The following is a 16,260-nucleotide window of genomic DNA, read 5'->3' on the forward strand; positions in this document are numbered from 1 at the left end:
CTTAATTAATGTACATACATATAAATATATGAATGCGTTTAATTAATCTCTTCTGCCAAGATATATTCTCTCTGATTAATGCTATCACAGCACGTTCAATCGAATTCAGGTTTTAACCAGTGATACGATGTATTTATCAATTTCTCTTACCCTTGTTGTGGGACTGTACGAAACTTAGCAACTAAATTTAATCTCTTTACTTACAAAATAACAAATAATGTGCCTACTAAGTAGAATTGTATGTATTTCGGTACCAATATCATTGTTTGTAGAAAGTTTTTGTTACTTTCTTATTAGACAGATTAGATAAGGAATACAGAGTTTAAAGTATAATTGGACAAATACTATTGGCTAATGACAAGTATAATAGAACTAATACTATTGGCTAATGACAAGTATAATAGGACTAATACTATTGGCTAATGACAAGTATAATAGGACTAATACTACTGGCTAATGACAAGTATAATAGGACTAATACTATTGGCTAATGACAAGTATAATAGGACTAATACTATTGGCTAATGACAAGTATAATAGGACTAATACTACTGGCTAATGACAAGTATAATAGGACTAATACTATTGGCTAATGACAAGTATAATAGGACTAATACTACTGGCTAATGAGAAGTATAATAGGACTAATACTATTGGCTAATGACAAGTATAATAGGACTAATACTATTGGCTAATGACAAGTATAATAGGACTAATACTATTGGCTAATGACAAGTATAATAGGACTAATACTATTGGCTAATGAGAAGTATAATAGGACTAATACTATTGGCTAATGACAAGTATAATTAATTATAAACAAAAAAGATGTCCACACCACAACAATTTTTATTGTAACAAATGGTTTATATATATATATATAACGTTCTTACTACTGCCTCGTTTGTTGTGGTCTAATGAACTCTGGCTTCCCACTAGTAGAGCGGTAAGTATACGGATTTACAACGCTAAAATCAGGAGTTTGATTGCCCTCGGTGGGCTCAGCAGATAGCCCGATCTGACTTTGCTCTAAGTGAAGCACAAACGCACTAACGAACTCTGAGTTGAGCGAAACGCGTCGTCCGTTGGTAAAGTTGTGTGTTTTTCTTATAGCAAAGCCACATCGGGCTATCTGCTGAGTCTATTGAGGGGACTAGAACCCCTGATTATAGCGTTGTAAATCCTTAGACTTACCGCTGTGCTAGCGCGAGGCCGTTGGCAAATAATACAGCAAATATAGTTGGATTGAACTTGATAATAAAAGAGAAGAAATAATATAATAGGCCCAGTAAGTCTTATAATAAGTTGGTTTTCAACACTGCATATTACTGATTAATTATAAATGTTTATTGTCGGAAGTCATTAAATAAACGTAAATAGCAATCACTGTCATAAAGTTTATTGCCTACTGTTAATAACAGTAAGTTGTTGTTGTTTTGAATTAAGCACAAAGCTACACAATGAGCTATCTGTGCTCTGCCCACCACGGGTATCGAAACCCGGATTTTAGCGTGTAAGTCCGCAGACATACCGCTGAGCCACTGGGGGCAATAACAGTAAGAAAAGCTCAACTGTTTCTAAGCGTTCTCATCACGAAGTGCTTGACACTGTCCTGTACTTAAATTTATAGCATATCTAACTCTCATTTTATTTGGCCCGGCATGGCCTAGCGCGTAAGGCGTGCGACTCGTAGTCCGAGGGTCGCGGGTTCGCGCCCGCGTCGCGCTAAACATGCTCACCCTCCCAGCCGTGGGGACGTATAATGTGACGGTCAATCCCACTATTCGTTGGTAAAAGAGTAGCCCAAGAGTTGGTGGTGGGTGGTGATGACTAGCTGCCTTCCCTCTAGTCTTACACTGCTAAATTAGGGACGGCTAGCACAGATAGCCCTCGAGTAGCTTTGTGCGAAATTCCAAAACAAACAAACAAATCATTTTATTTAGATACAACACTTTTCGTTTACAACTTAGATTGTTTTAATATCATTACATAGAAATATACCTTCAAATGAAATAAATATCAGAGTATAACCTAAACATGAAATCTAGCCATAAATATATTTCTTTTACACCATAGCGATTTTCTGAGCCTGCTTTTGTGATATTATTTTTTTTATTCACGTGATATATATATTACTTTCTTAGAGATTGCGCACTACATTTTAAAACCATTTTACAGTAACTATATTTATATTGCACCAAAAGTTTTTGTACTGATCCATCCTTCAAAAATACTGTTGGTGTGAACATGCTTTGTTTGTTTGGAATCAAGCACAAAACGGTCTATCTGTGAGCAGGATCTGCTCACCACAGATATCAAAACCCGGTCTTCAGCGGTGTAAGTTCGCAGACATATTGCTGTGCCACTGGAACGCCCTACGTAGTCACTATAAAAACACCTATACACTATTCAGTTCTTTACATTACATAACCGTACAACAGCAGATATAATAAATAAACTTACTATTCCGAAAATTGTTTAATTTCGAAGTCTAATTCAAAGAAGGTCCAGTCCAAACTACAATTTGGTCAACGTGTGTTACAGAGCTATACTAATTTTGGAGGACTTCAAAATTAAATATTATTTGGAATACGAAATTTATTTATTCTTCATCCTTACTAAACTGACTTCTTTCTATGCGGCACCTTTTAGGAGAAGAGCTTTGAAGCCTTGTTTGTTTTTTGTCAGAAGTACCGTATTTTACGCCTTGGATGCCACACCTTTTTTTTCTGTTAAAATACCTTAAAAATCCCCATGTGTCTTCCAAGACAAAAATGATGGGTTAAGGCAAGAGGTTAGCTTAGGGCCTACCCAAAGCAGCCTCTCATACAGATCGTAATCTCATTACTTACCAATTACAAGTATTTTCAATAGCATAAATAATCCATTTAACTAATATTGTTGATATACTGAGAATAATATAACGTATTTGACTGAAATTACTCAGTAGGTTGACAAAAAGTCAAGGCTGCATCAAGGTATTGGTTGCTGAGCCAAAATATGTTTTTCTTAGAATTGTCTTTCCAAAATTAGGATGCGTCTTCCACGACGTAGCGTCTTACTAGGCGTAAAATACGGTAGTTTCTAAATAATTTAGTAATACAGTTGATGTTTGTTTACATCTGTATAAACTGCAAGTATTTTGCTCGTTTTCTGTCGAACAAAATTCCTTCAATTATAATATAAGACAAAGAAGTTGTTATTTCCTGACTTAAATATAAGGTAACAAAATATTCTGTTGTGTGTTATATACCTGGCATTTCTTCTAATTAATCAAGAACATTGACTATTGCCCATTAAAGTATAACTGGTTTTATAAGGACGTAAATCCTATAATAACAAGCAATACAAGAATATAAACAGACTATTCGGTTTATTTTAGAGTAAACCCACATTAGGTATCTGCTGTGTTCACCACGCGGATTCAAACTCCTGATTTTAGCATTTAAGCCCATTAACTTACTGCTGTTACCCGGGAAACGTATAAATAAACCAAAAAAAAAACAACATGCAAGTTGAAAACCATTTTATTTGGCGTTGACTGAATGGCATACACTCATTACATTTCCAGATGCAACACTGATGCAACACTGCGCCCCCTTTCTTTCTCTATTATTTTCTTGCTGAGCTCCTCTTAGTAATAATAATCATTACCTGAAGGAAAGGTCTATTTGTGGCAGGATTAACAGTCTTTGTGTAATAATCAGAAGAAGTATCATTTTGGGAAGTTTTTTTTTGTCTGAACAATATTCATACGTACAATACAATATATGACCACGTCAAATATACTCTTACTGTTCAGGAATAGCTAGTTGTCCTTGATTTTGAACTGCTGACTAGATGAAAGGAAGCCAGTTGGTAGCACTGGTCCCTTGAAGAGGCAGCTTGTAACCGAACAGCAATTTTTGTCTGTTACTCTTATGTCACTCTAGAAATATGAACATGTTTTGATCGTGAACTCGACATCATGGGAATAGCATGTTTACCATTAGGCCACGCTCAGTTAAATTCGGAAATAAAATGCAATTTTACCAATAGTTTATTAATTATAAAATTATTCACTGAATACAGAATATCTTCTTATAACACTTTTCTCATATAACGTTATGTAGAGATGTTGTAGGCCTCGAGGCCTACCGCACTTCACTGCTTGTCTTTTTGAGGACCAGCGAGATGCATTATATTTATCACCTACAAATATTATTACGTTCTTTAATGGCTCCGATAAGAAAGCTAAGGCAGTCTCCGATAATTTACATCGGTCGTAAATATTTCCTTTCTCTGAAAAAAAATCTCAATAACGTGTGGCTGGCATCCATCTATATTATTTTATACCACTATAGTACAATATGAATAAAAAAAAAGCAGACTATTTGTTACTGCCGAATATTAATAGCCTTAAATTGTCAATTTTTAATAAATAGCGTTTAGACCACTAATTAATTTTAATCCTGTTAGCAAACAGGATATCACTGTCATAACTTATTTGTCCACAGTAAGAATATATGTACAAAAATAATAATAAAGTGATCAAAAATTAAATATTACGCGTAGGAAAAACACATTTTAAATTAAATCACGTATAGTCTAGCTTTCTCCTATTCATCAGTTGACGGACTATGATTGATTGGATCTATTTGATTATGTGGTATGCCACTAATGATACATGGTTTTAGTTTATAAATTAAATATCTTTACATTACTCAACATATTCTTCATGTTTCATAGACTTTGTTTATTGATTCATCAGTCGTAGTTTAAAAACAAACGACTGGTTGATCTTTTGTACTTCTGTGACTTATAGGTAAGTTAAATGTTAGTTAAGATATTAAACAGCTATTTAAAAAAATTCCACAGTATTATTTTTGTTTCTCAGACTCATTTGTACGTACATTGGAACATTCAGTATAATGCACTTATACTTTCTTAGGTTCATTAGCTTAATGAAGTATAAACCTCGCTTTAAAACATTGTTCCAGAGTTAAAGTTTTAACAGTATAGGTTTGAGTAAGTTATATTAACATTATTATGAAGTTAAGAAAAATATCAATTACTCATGCGGCAACCACAGCCGATATGAAGGTGTGTGTAACAAAAAATATCATAACTACAATTTGACTTTGATTGGCACAGTGCGTAGTGGGATACCATCGAAAATTTACCACTTTTGGTAATGATACATAACAGTTCTTTCTGACGCAAAATATTCATACACCGAGATACACCAGGAACATCCAGATACACACTCACAACAAGTCGTACCTGATCTATGGTGAGCAAAGTATGACGTTGTATATTAAGTAAGAATCCAGAACACATAGGTTAGTTACAAAAGTTGTCACATGCCCGATGCAACCGCACGCAATACAGTCAAGAATGAAAAGCGATACAAGCTGTTTCTTGACATATCAGTTAAATCGTCACATAGTCAAAACAGTTAAAGAATAAAATGGTATTCATGCTATTCTATACGAAGACACACTAATCAAGTGGCTAAAACACAATGTTTATAGATTTCTAAGCGATAGAACTGTTGAATAAAAGGGCTTGTAAACAATTATTCTCTTACATATGATGGACTATAGAAAGCTGCATGGAGGATTGGTGTGCTCTGAACATGATAGCCTCACGACGGAGCATTTTGTAATGTGATATATGCTACAATACTATTGTAAAAATGCATGGTCGTCAGACCGAAACAGTAGGAATGTGGAAACAGACTGTAATGAAGTGGTGACATTCCAGGATTGTTTTCTTAATATAACGCATACTTCTATTCATATATTTTTAATTATTCATATTCCACGAGAAGAGCGTTTGTATTTATATCATCTTGATTTTATTGTCGTAAATAATATTAAAATGTTTGACAATACTTGAGGGAACCTTCGAAATTAAACCACGTATATTTGGTCAAAATAACTATTAATAATAAAACAACAAAAAGACTTATGGTTTTCTGTCTTCTTGTCGATTTCCAAAAATATATATACATTTCTGTATATTTAAAAATGAAATAATGTTAATATAATAAAACGATTTGTTTTGAATTTTGCGCAAAGCTACACGAGGGCTATCTGCGCTAGCCGTTCCTAATTTAGCAGTGTAGGACTAGAGGGAAAGCAGCTAGTCATCATCACCCATCGCCAACACTTTATTTTACCAACGAATAGTGGGATCGATCGTAACATAATAACGCCTCCATGTCTGGAAGGGCGAGCATGTTTGGGGTGACAGGAATTCGAACCCGTGTCCCTCAGATTACAAGTCGAACGCCTTAACCCACCTGGGCCCGCGATTCAGAAAAAAATAAAATATACCAAGACTCCTTGATGTTTTCTGTGATCACCAATATGCTTACATTAACCAAATTATCAGTTGGGATTTTTTAAATGTGGTTTAGACATTTTTTTAACTACATTATTTCAATCATCAGAAGGTAGGAGAGAGTATATTGTGAGTCAAACGGCTCAAATATATTTCATTTTCTCAAAATACCTTTTAAAAACCGAAAATAAATATTTAATGACGATCCGATAAATTATTATTTACCTACGTTAAAAACAAATTATAGATGGTTTCGAACGATTTTTAGGGCAAAAGACATCACTTTATACGTTTAGTGCTGGACACTATTCAATATAATTACAATTAGAACAAAAATACCAAATCTTCTACAATTATCTAAGCGCATGATGAGCCTGGTATTTTGGTAAACTAAATAATGAACATATATCCAAAAATTAAAGATTCTCGTTTTTTTAGCCTAAACTGAATAATAAAGATATATCGAAAAATTAAAGATTCTCGTTTTTTAGCCTAAACTAAATAATAAACATATATCGAAAAATTAAAGATTCTCGTTTTTTAGCCATTCAGTTGAATCAGTTGTGAGCTTTCTTGTTTGTTGAATAACAACTGACAACAAGAACTCAATCACATAACATTCATTGTGATCATAAGTTTCAACAACTGTGTTTTGACTTCGAAACACGATGAAACTGCAATGGCTACTACCTTGAAAAATCTTATTATATATTGTATTATGTAGAAATACTTATTATGAATGAGCCCCTAATCTGTATTTCTTTCGAATATAATTTTAAAATTAAATTCTATTAAAAGGAAGGCGAATTCATTGATTTTACGTAACCCGGCCTTCAATTTGCGTTTATACTGTACCCTTGAAGTATAACTTATTAACGCTATGGTAAAATACATTACAAAATGCAGGTTGTTTCAGCATAAAGCTGTATTTGAGTTATGTCTGCCAAGGTGATCAAAATATTGTGTTAAAATATCCCGCATAATAAAGTTATCTCAAGGGAATTTTAGAACAAATTGTTTCAAGCTCAGTTTGTCTTAACATGTGCATGTGTTTTACTATAGCAAAGCCACATCAGGCTGTCTGCTAAGTCCACCGAAAAGAATTGAACCCTTGATTTTAGGGTCGTAAATCCGGAGACTTACCGTTATACCAGCGGAGGTCTTAACACATGTATGTATTTCAGATAAGATATTGTTTAAAGATTTGTTTAATTATGTTCCTCACCCATTTTAAAACTCTTTAGACCAACTGATTCTACAACAATCTAGTCTTAAACTGGAATTTCTATAAGTTTCTGACCATTAATTTTATTCTAAATATTGTATGAAACATAAAACTTAAACACAACTGTGATCTTAACTTTATTTTAGAAGTACGATTTGTATGACATAATCGATCTTAACTTTATTTTAGAGCTATGATTTATATGACATAATTGATTTGAACTTTATTTTAGAGCTATGATTTATATTCAAGGCGAATATAATTGAAACATGATAAAACATACTTAGTAGAATAAATATTACTTTGGCATCAAATATGATATGAAGAGAGTCACTTTAGAAAAAAATAAAGATACACCTGAGAATAATTTTTAAAAAATTCGATGAACCGTTTCGTGGTTATCCACATTGACCAGTTAGTGTAAAATGTTCATAATAACTTTAAAAAAGCACCTTCCTGTTACACCGTGTATACAGCTCAATTACAGTATTCGACTTATACCCCTGCTAGATACGCATTGCTGGCATTAAGATTCAGGACTGGAACCATCAAAAGACTTCGTAAGACGTTCATAGGAGCAAAACTGGAGTGAGTTTACTCTTGTGTAGTCACATTTCTGGCTTCCCTCCAACTGTGTCACCACCGTTAAAAATGAAACTACTAGTTGCATTTATCTCTATGTTCTACTTTTCTTGTAACTGTGTCGTAATCATCGGTAATGACACTACTAGTTACACTTATTTTTACGTTCTGTTTTTTTTTAATTGTGTCGCCACAAGAGGTAATGAAACCACAAGTTGAACTTATCTCTACGCTCTGATTCTTTTGTAACTGTGACACTATCAGCAATAATAAAGTTGCTAGTTACACTTAACACTACGTTCTGGCTTTCTTATAATTGTATCGTTATTAGAGGTAATGAAACTACGAGTTACATTTATCTCTATGTTCTGGTTTTATTGTAACTTTGTCGCCACTAGTGATGATGAAACTACTAGTTGTACTTATATCTATTTACTATTAACTGTCCTTGTACAACATATTTAGTATCTGAACATTTTAAAACTGAGAAAGAACTTTGTATATCCTCTGCAAATAACATTTAATTGGTCTGAGTTTTGTAGGTAAATAATAATAATATTATTGTCATTAAAAGTGATGGTACGTCCTCATATTAAATTTTGAAATTTTCTTTGGAGGTCAAAATTGATGTAAATATTTCTTCAGAAAACTTATATACAATTGTTATGATTATTCGTCTCAACTGTCAACCCATTTTGCATGTAGACATAACTGGGATAATGATTCCATCAACAATAAGTGCATAGTCCACGTTTATCTCCCAAGTCTTCGCCCTCTGTAATCGGTTGGTAGAAAGAATATTTGTAGAAGTAACGACATACTTTATCTATAGCCATTACCTCATTTGTCAAGGCTTCTGTCTTCCAGTCCCATAAAGAAGGGTATTTTTGTTGCATTTGTTGAGGGTTGTGGATGGCTTCAAGAAAAGTTTCTATTTGTTGCTTGGTTACAGGGATATTTAAAAACCGAAAGGTATCTTCAACAACCTTCAGCGGGTTTGTAACAAAATGCTCGTGAAGAACAATTCTATAAAAGTCTTGATGTGTAGTAGACGCAATCTTCTCGGCAATCTTTACGTCATGCAACATCCGAGCACACAGACTGCGAGCTTGAAGACGAAAATCGTCCTCTAACTCCAAACGACCTCCGAGACTATTCCGACGTCTTGAGTAGATGATGGCGCGAGGGTCCCTTTGCAAAACAATTACTTTTAGGTCATTTTCTTCAATCAGAGGCTGCAGATCTTGAACGTAAAGGCGCATTATCTTGGTAGCAGATGCGTTTTTCTGTTGACAGGCTTTGTCCAAGCAGCTTGTCAAGGTACTGTTATTTGTCAAACACAATGGCGTCTTATATATATCTCTCAACGCCTTACTCCTTAGGGCATGATCTCCTTCAACTAATTCTTTATTTCGAGAAATCTTACACTCCATAATGTCAATGAGAAAGTTGAGAGCTTGCGGAACATTGTTTCGAAACAACGGCTGAATCGCACTATGTGGACCTTTATGGTCCAGAAGGTAGAAAGGCTCAAAGTAGTAAAAAATGTGAGGATGTTGATTGAAAATCTCACCAAGGAAAGTTCCACCGCCACGTAAGTACGATAGTATTACTATATGTTTTCTTTTAGTCACAGAATTATGGGTCTTGTACAATAATTCAGATGCTTTATGTATTGCATTAAACTGCGCATGCTTATTTTCTCCAGGCAGAATGTAGATTGATTTAATGTCCCTTAAAGGCAGCGGAAGAAGATCAGTGGACTCAGGATTCCTTGTTGGCACATGATTGGTTGTAGAACAAGACAGACCTGAAAGACAATGACAGAGTGCAATTTTTCGATTGAAAAAAAAAGGCAAAAATATATTCATAAATAAAATATTCACAGGGAAGATAAAAATATCACACAATTTTATCAGGCTCGTCATGAGTGAGTGGGGGATATAAAAGTACTCAATCAGGTTTCTCTTAAATTGAGCTAAAATTTTTTGGACGTATTTATTAGGTGAAAAGAAGGCAATTTCCGCATTCTTTTAACTTTGGGGCTGCGAAAAGTAATTTCGAGGGGTAAGGTGACTGAAATCCGTTAGTGCGTCACGAAGTTAACGACAAAACAAAAAAAGCTTGTAAATCTCCAAATGACACGCAGAGGTATTCAGGTATCGTTATCCCACGGCTGACTATCGTGATACTTCGACCTTCCCTATCGAATTACAGGTGAAATCATTCGTATCTAACTTGAAAGCTACACTAAAAAGGTGACAGCAGAAGTATAAAAGGTTGGAAGTTGGTTACTTAATGATGCTGAGAATGTGACTTTATTGATATATGTACTGAATTTACTTCCAGCAGGTACATCTTAGTAATAACCAGCTCGGAGACTTCAGAAAGCTGTATTTTCACTTAAAAATTTACCCATTAATTAAAATTTGTCTCGAATTTGTTTCGAAAAGATAATCCAAAAACACTCGTTTGATAGTTTCCGGTTTTAACTTATTTTTAATATTCAACAAATTTAAGTGTAAAGACACCCTTGGCTCCTCAGGGACGTGTATTTTGTAATAGCGAATTATCGCAAAATAAAAATTATAGCTAATTTCGAGTTGCGATTTATCGCGAGAAACGTTCCGTACATTCAGTTTCGAGAGCATTTTAATTACGATAGTTAGAAGTGACTGAAAATATGGCGAATGCCGTTTATTAGATATTCTTTCTCTGCTAAACGGCTGAAAGTTAGACATAATTTGCCTAAACCTAGGAGTTATCGAATTATTCGTTTGGTCCACGTATTCTCAAGTTATAATTTAGGTTGAAAATACCGAAAATTTAGTAGAATGTAATATGTCTTATCGAACAGTGCTAGTCAGAATATTTATAAAGAGCTTGTTGACGATCATATATAGAACCACGTCTGTAGTTGTTATTACCAAAATTGGGTCCCACGCTAGTACAACGGTAAGTCTACAGAGATACAACGCTAAAATCAGGGGTTCGATTATCCTCGGTGAACTCAGCAGATAGCCCGATGTGGCTTTGCTATAAGAAAAACACTCACACCAAAATTGATTCGACTATCAAAATGAAAAAGTATGTTATTTTAATAATTAAACCCAAAATCTGATGTATACAAAATAATTCTGTTGTATAAAATCTGGTATATAGAGAATAATTCTGGTTGTATAAAATCTGGTATATACAGAATAATTTTAGTGTATAAAATCTGGTGTATACGGAATAATTCTGGTGTATACATCATAATTCTGTTGTATAAAATCTGGTATATATAGAATAATTCTGGTGTGTAAAATCTGGTTATACAAAATAATTCTAAGTAAGTCTAACAAAGAATGAATTGTTCATGTTGTTGGCTGATAAAGTTTGGTGATAAGTTTCAACAGCGGAATTTTGAATATTTTTAATTAAAAGTTGTACACGTTTCTGTTTGTTGGATTTCGTTTAAAGATACACGAGGGCTCCCTAACCATCAGAAATTTTGAAATAATAGACAGCTAGTTACCTACCCAACACGATCAACTCAGACAGAATACTGTGGTCTGACAGTCACTTTTATAATCATGATATTCTAAAAACACGTAGGTTCAATATGTCTTGATAAAAATGAAATAGAAACCCTATAATTCTAGCTCTTTCAAAAGGTGGACCTTTCTTCTTCAAGGACAAACCGGGAGTGGTGGTGTGATTGAGCGAGTTATCCGGAAAACTGGATGATCCCCGGCCATGATGTCACTAAATACCCTCTATTTATATATCTATCGTCACTTTTCTAATGCAGCCACAGCCCAAAATGTGGAGCTGTATCTTATTTTTGCGGCACTGCAACGTCAGCCGTGGAACCTCAGCTCGGCACTGCTAACTGCCAGGCCGAACGAACAGAAATTGTGTGACTAGAAACTTGATTAAATAATAATGAATCGAATCTCGTTTTCATAATTATTTGTCAATTAACCTATTAAATAATATCTCATGCAATTACATATTCTCATAATCATTTATCGATAACTTCATTAGCTAATAGCTTATCTAACTATTCTCATACGATTATTTGTCGCCAACTGTCAATTATGTTTGTATATAAAAATATATTAATACAAGTTAAAACTGCAATGGGGCCGAACGTGCCTTAAGAATTAATGTGCCCAACCTCAGAATACAAAGATCAATGGTTCGCGTTCTGTTGTTTTAATTAGGGAGCCGTTGGTATACAAGAAGAGAAACAGTAAACTCCCACTGTCTTGTCACGTTTGTTTCTGAATTTCGCACAAAGCTACTCGAGGGCTATCTGTGCCAGCCGTCCCTAATTTTGCAGTGTAAGACGAGAGGGAAGGAAGCTAGTCAACACCACCCACCGCCAACTCTTGGGCTACTCTTTTACCAATGAATAGTGGGATTGACCGTAACATTATAACGCCCTCACGGCTGAAAATGCGAGCATGTTTGGCGCGACGGGGATGCGAACCCACGACCCTCGGATTACGAGTCGCAAGCTTTAACGCGCTTGGCCATGCCGGGCCAATCTTGTCACGTAAGAGTGTAGGAGTTTGAGTGTTTTGACTAGCTATCTTCCGACTAGTCTTCCAGTTGAAAATAAAGGATGGTTATATGAAGACAGTCCACTTTTTTTGTAGTTTTACACGAAAATTCTAAAACAAGCAAATGCATCCGTAACATTTGTAAAATGTTTTTTTCATTCTGTGAGAATTATTAAATGTTTTTAACGCCCGTTAGTTAGTTTCTCACTACGATTCAGTAATACACGTGTGTTTTTGCAACCTAAAAATTCTGGAGTCAAACACTGCTGTGACACAGGGTATATAGCATATCGTGCAGCTTTTAACTTAAAAAACTCTTATTCAGATATTGTATAATACAGCACTCTTACCAAGTACAAAATGGTTCGCTCATAAGTACTTTGTGCTGTTTAAGTAAACATTTTTAAAATCGGTTCTCGATCGAACAAATTAAATTAACTTTTTAATTTAATTAATATTTTTCTTTACATTTTGGTGTTACAAAAGAAACTAGGTATATTGATTAATGTTTCTCGGTAGTATTGCGGTAATTCTATGGAGTTTCATATAATATTCTTGAGTATGATTCTCCGCAGTGGATAGAGTACAGATAGTCCACAGTACATATTTCTTTTAATGAACTGACATTTAAAAAACAGATATTCGGGAGCAAGTGTTTTGTATAAAATGTAAATTATTAGAGTGTTTACTCTTTCTATAGGCACGTGTTATGTAACTTTAGTCTTCATTACGCATGTAAAAGTATTAAATATATACAAAAATACATATATCCATTTTTGGTACAGGAAAATTAATAATCAACTTACAACTTACCATTTGTACAAATCTTTATCTTGTTTTTTTCAGGCTGAAGAAAATATGCGAAACAAAATATGAGAATTAGAACGACTAAACAAACTGTTTTGCGAAAAACTCGGCTGATACCGTGTAAACGACCAAACTTCATTTTTGTGTAGATCTGGTTGGAATATGCCAACCTATGACTGAATAAGTTACTCAATGGGAGGAATTAGTAAAGGAATCTCCGAGTTGTGGGCGATGAACAAAAGCACGAGCTTTTTGTGCTTGAATTTTAATCCACGTGAACCATTACATCACATCAACAGAGAAAAATCTTACCGTGCAACCAATACTAGAAGAACTCTATTAAACCACGACTTGGTCACATGACTTATATCTAACTAAAAGTATGTATTTCATATCGTTTCATGGAATATTTTTCTTATGATTCTTTTTTTCTATATTTTCGTGAACGAAGCCCCGTTATCTCCATAGATCTATGTGAGAATCCTACCAGCTGACGATGGAATTCAGTATACACGCAAGTCGTTCAACAGAGACGCTATGCGGTGAGTGCGTGATATATATACACACACACAAATGTTCTTCAACCTCGTCGAAGAGAGTAATAAAGGATCATAGTAATATGAGCTGTAAAAATGTTTGATCCTAGTGTCACAAAGAGGTAATAAACAATAGAATGTGCTTAGACTTTTTTGTATCTCTTTTTACATTTTAGTCTGTTCGATTGGAAATTGTTTTTGAATGTTTTATTTCGATTATGATTCAGAGATGAAACAAAACAATAACACGAACTTGTCAATTTCTTAATAAATTATAAGAACAAAGTGTTCTGATTAAGTAATAATTACCATGTGAATGGTAAACGATTTGGATAAACACTTATTTTTCTCACCTACTTTAAAACTATTGTGTGAAAAATATTTTTAGAGGCCCAGTATGGCCAGGTGGATTAAGGTGTTCGACTTCTACTCTTAGGGTCGCGGGTTCGATTCCCTGTCGCCCCAAACATGGTCGCCCTTTCAGCCGGGGGGGCGTTATAATGAGCGGTCAATCCCACTCTTCGTTGATAAAAGTGTAGCCCAAGATTTGGCGGTGGGTGATGATGACTGTGTGCCTTCACTTTAATCTTACACTGCTAAATTAGGGACGGATAGCGTAGATAACCCTCGTGTAGTTTTGTGCGAAATTAAATAAAAAGTTATTCATATTAGAATGACAACATTTTGTTTTTAACAATCTTGTTTTTAGATTATTTTGTTATAATTATCTAAATTTTCAACTCATTGTTTGACACCGAAAGTAAACATAAAAAAGAATTGTCACAATTTTATGAACATTTAATTCTTCGTTTAACTTGGACAGGGAATATAAAGAATTATTTTGTTACGAAAAACTTTAGTTCAGATCTAAATTATCCGGTTTTGATTGGGAAAGAACCTTTTAATTTGATTAAGTGTTCCTTGAAATAATTTAAAAAGTTATTAAATGGTATAGGGTAACACTTGTATACTTCTAGGTGGTACAGACCATTGTGATGTGTCTACATTTAATTTAATCTCCAGTGGCGTAACAATAAAATTGAGGTTCGAAACCTCCTCTAGGCACAGCGCAGCCGTCTAGTTATCTAGCTTGATAATGTAGCAAACAATCTGCGTTCAATACTTGTCATAACCTTTATCACACTAAAACAGTTATAGCCAATAAAGTTTTTGTTTTTTTAATTTCGCGCATAGCTACTCTAGGGCTATCTACGTTAGCCGTCTCTATTTTAGCAAGGGAGTTAGTTAGTCATCACCACCCACCATCAACTTTTGGGCTACTCTTTTACCAACGAATAGTGGGATTAATCGTAACGTCATAACGCCCCACGGTTGAAAGGGCGAGCATGTTTGGTGCAACGGGGTTTCGAGCCCGCGACCCTCAGATTACGAGTCGAACGCCTTAACCCACCTGGCCATGCCGGACCAACCAAAAATGTAACTCTAACAGGTGAAATTTTGATCTTTTACAATAAAATATCACAGTGCATCTGAAACTATTATGTTGTGACTGTTCAACAATGTTGCAATATTTTTATTTATATTATATTTATTTCACTCACTCAAAAAATGAACATTGTTTAGTATTATATTAATGCATATAAATGTGACAAATTATTCAAAAACGGGTATTATGATTAGAATACATTTTTATATATCTTACATTCTATCTGATCATAGTACAGCGGTATGTCTCCGGATTTACAACGCTAAAACCAGGGGTTCGATTCTTACATTCTATCTGATCATTGTTAAAATTACTTTGCACCTGACGTAAATATAACTTTATTTTTTGATGTAACACGTTAATAAATTTAGCATTGTATTTACGGATTTTACACAATTCTTGCACGTGAGTTCCACCTGCACATTCGTAGAATAATCCAATAATGTGAAGAAATATTAACCTAAAATTTAGCGGCAAAAAATGTTCACATATATTTTTTATGGGATATATAATTCGAAAATACACAAATCTTCTTGTGGAAATAAATTTCGACTCAGTCTAATATCAAATTATATCATTTGTTAACAACTAAATTCTAATTATATTTTCATCTAATTATTTCCGCGTTTCAAGGTCTGCTTGTTTGACAAATACCAGATAAAACCTTTTGTCTTCGTGTGTTTGTATTGATTTCCCGTGAAAATGGTCATGTTACGTGACCTAAATATTAGTTTGCGTTGAGTTTCGTGATTGGTGCCTGATGGAGAAAGAAAAAGCGCGATTTAG

General features: G+C 34.3%; 1 protein-coding gene across 1 annotated transcript; it reads right to left on the reverse strand.

Annotated features, from left to right (window-relative positions):
- Positions 1-3,935: 3,935 nt before the first annotated feature.
- Positions 3,936-13,984, reverse strand: LOC143255827 (carbohydrate sulfotransferase 1-like). The gene is made up of 2 exons (XM_076512127.1): positions 13,498-13,984; positions 3,936-9,944 (listed from the first exon to the last, which is right to left on the reverse strand). Exons 1-2 carry the CDS (start codon positions 13,628-13,630, stop codon positions 8,863-8,865), a joined length of 1,215 nt encoding a protein of 404 aa, XP_076368242.1. The 5' UTR covers positions 13,631-13,984; the 3' UTR covers positions 3,936-8,862.
- Positions 13,985-16,260: the final 2,276 nt, after the last annotated feature.

This window comes from Tachypleus tridentatus, chromosome 7, assembly GCF_004210375.1.
Source record: "Tachypleus tridentatus isolate NWPU-2018 chromosome 7, ASM421037v1, whole genome shotgun sequence".
In the NCBI taxonomy this organism is placed as follows: domain Eukaryota; kingdom Metazoa; phylum Arthropoda; class Merostomata; order Xiphosura; family Limulidae; genus Tachypleus; species Tachypleus tridentatus.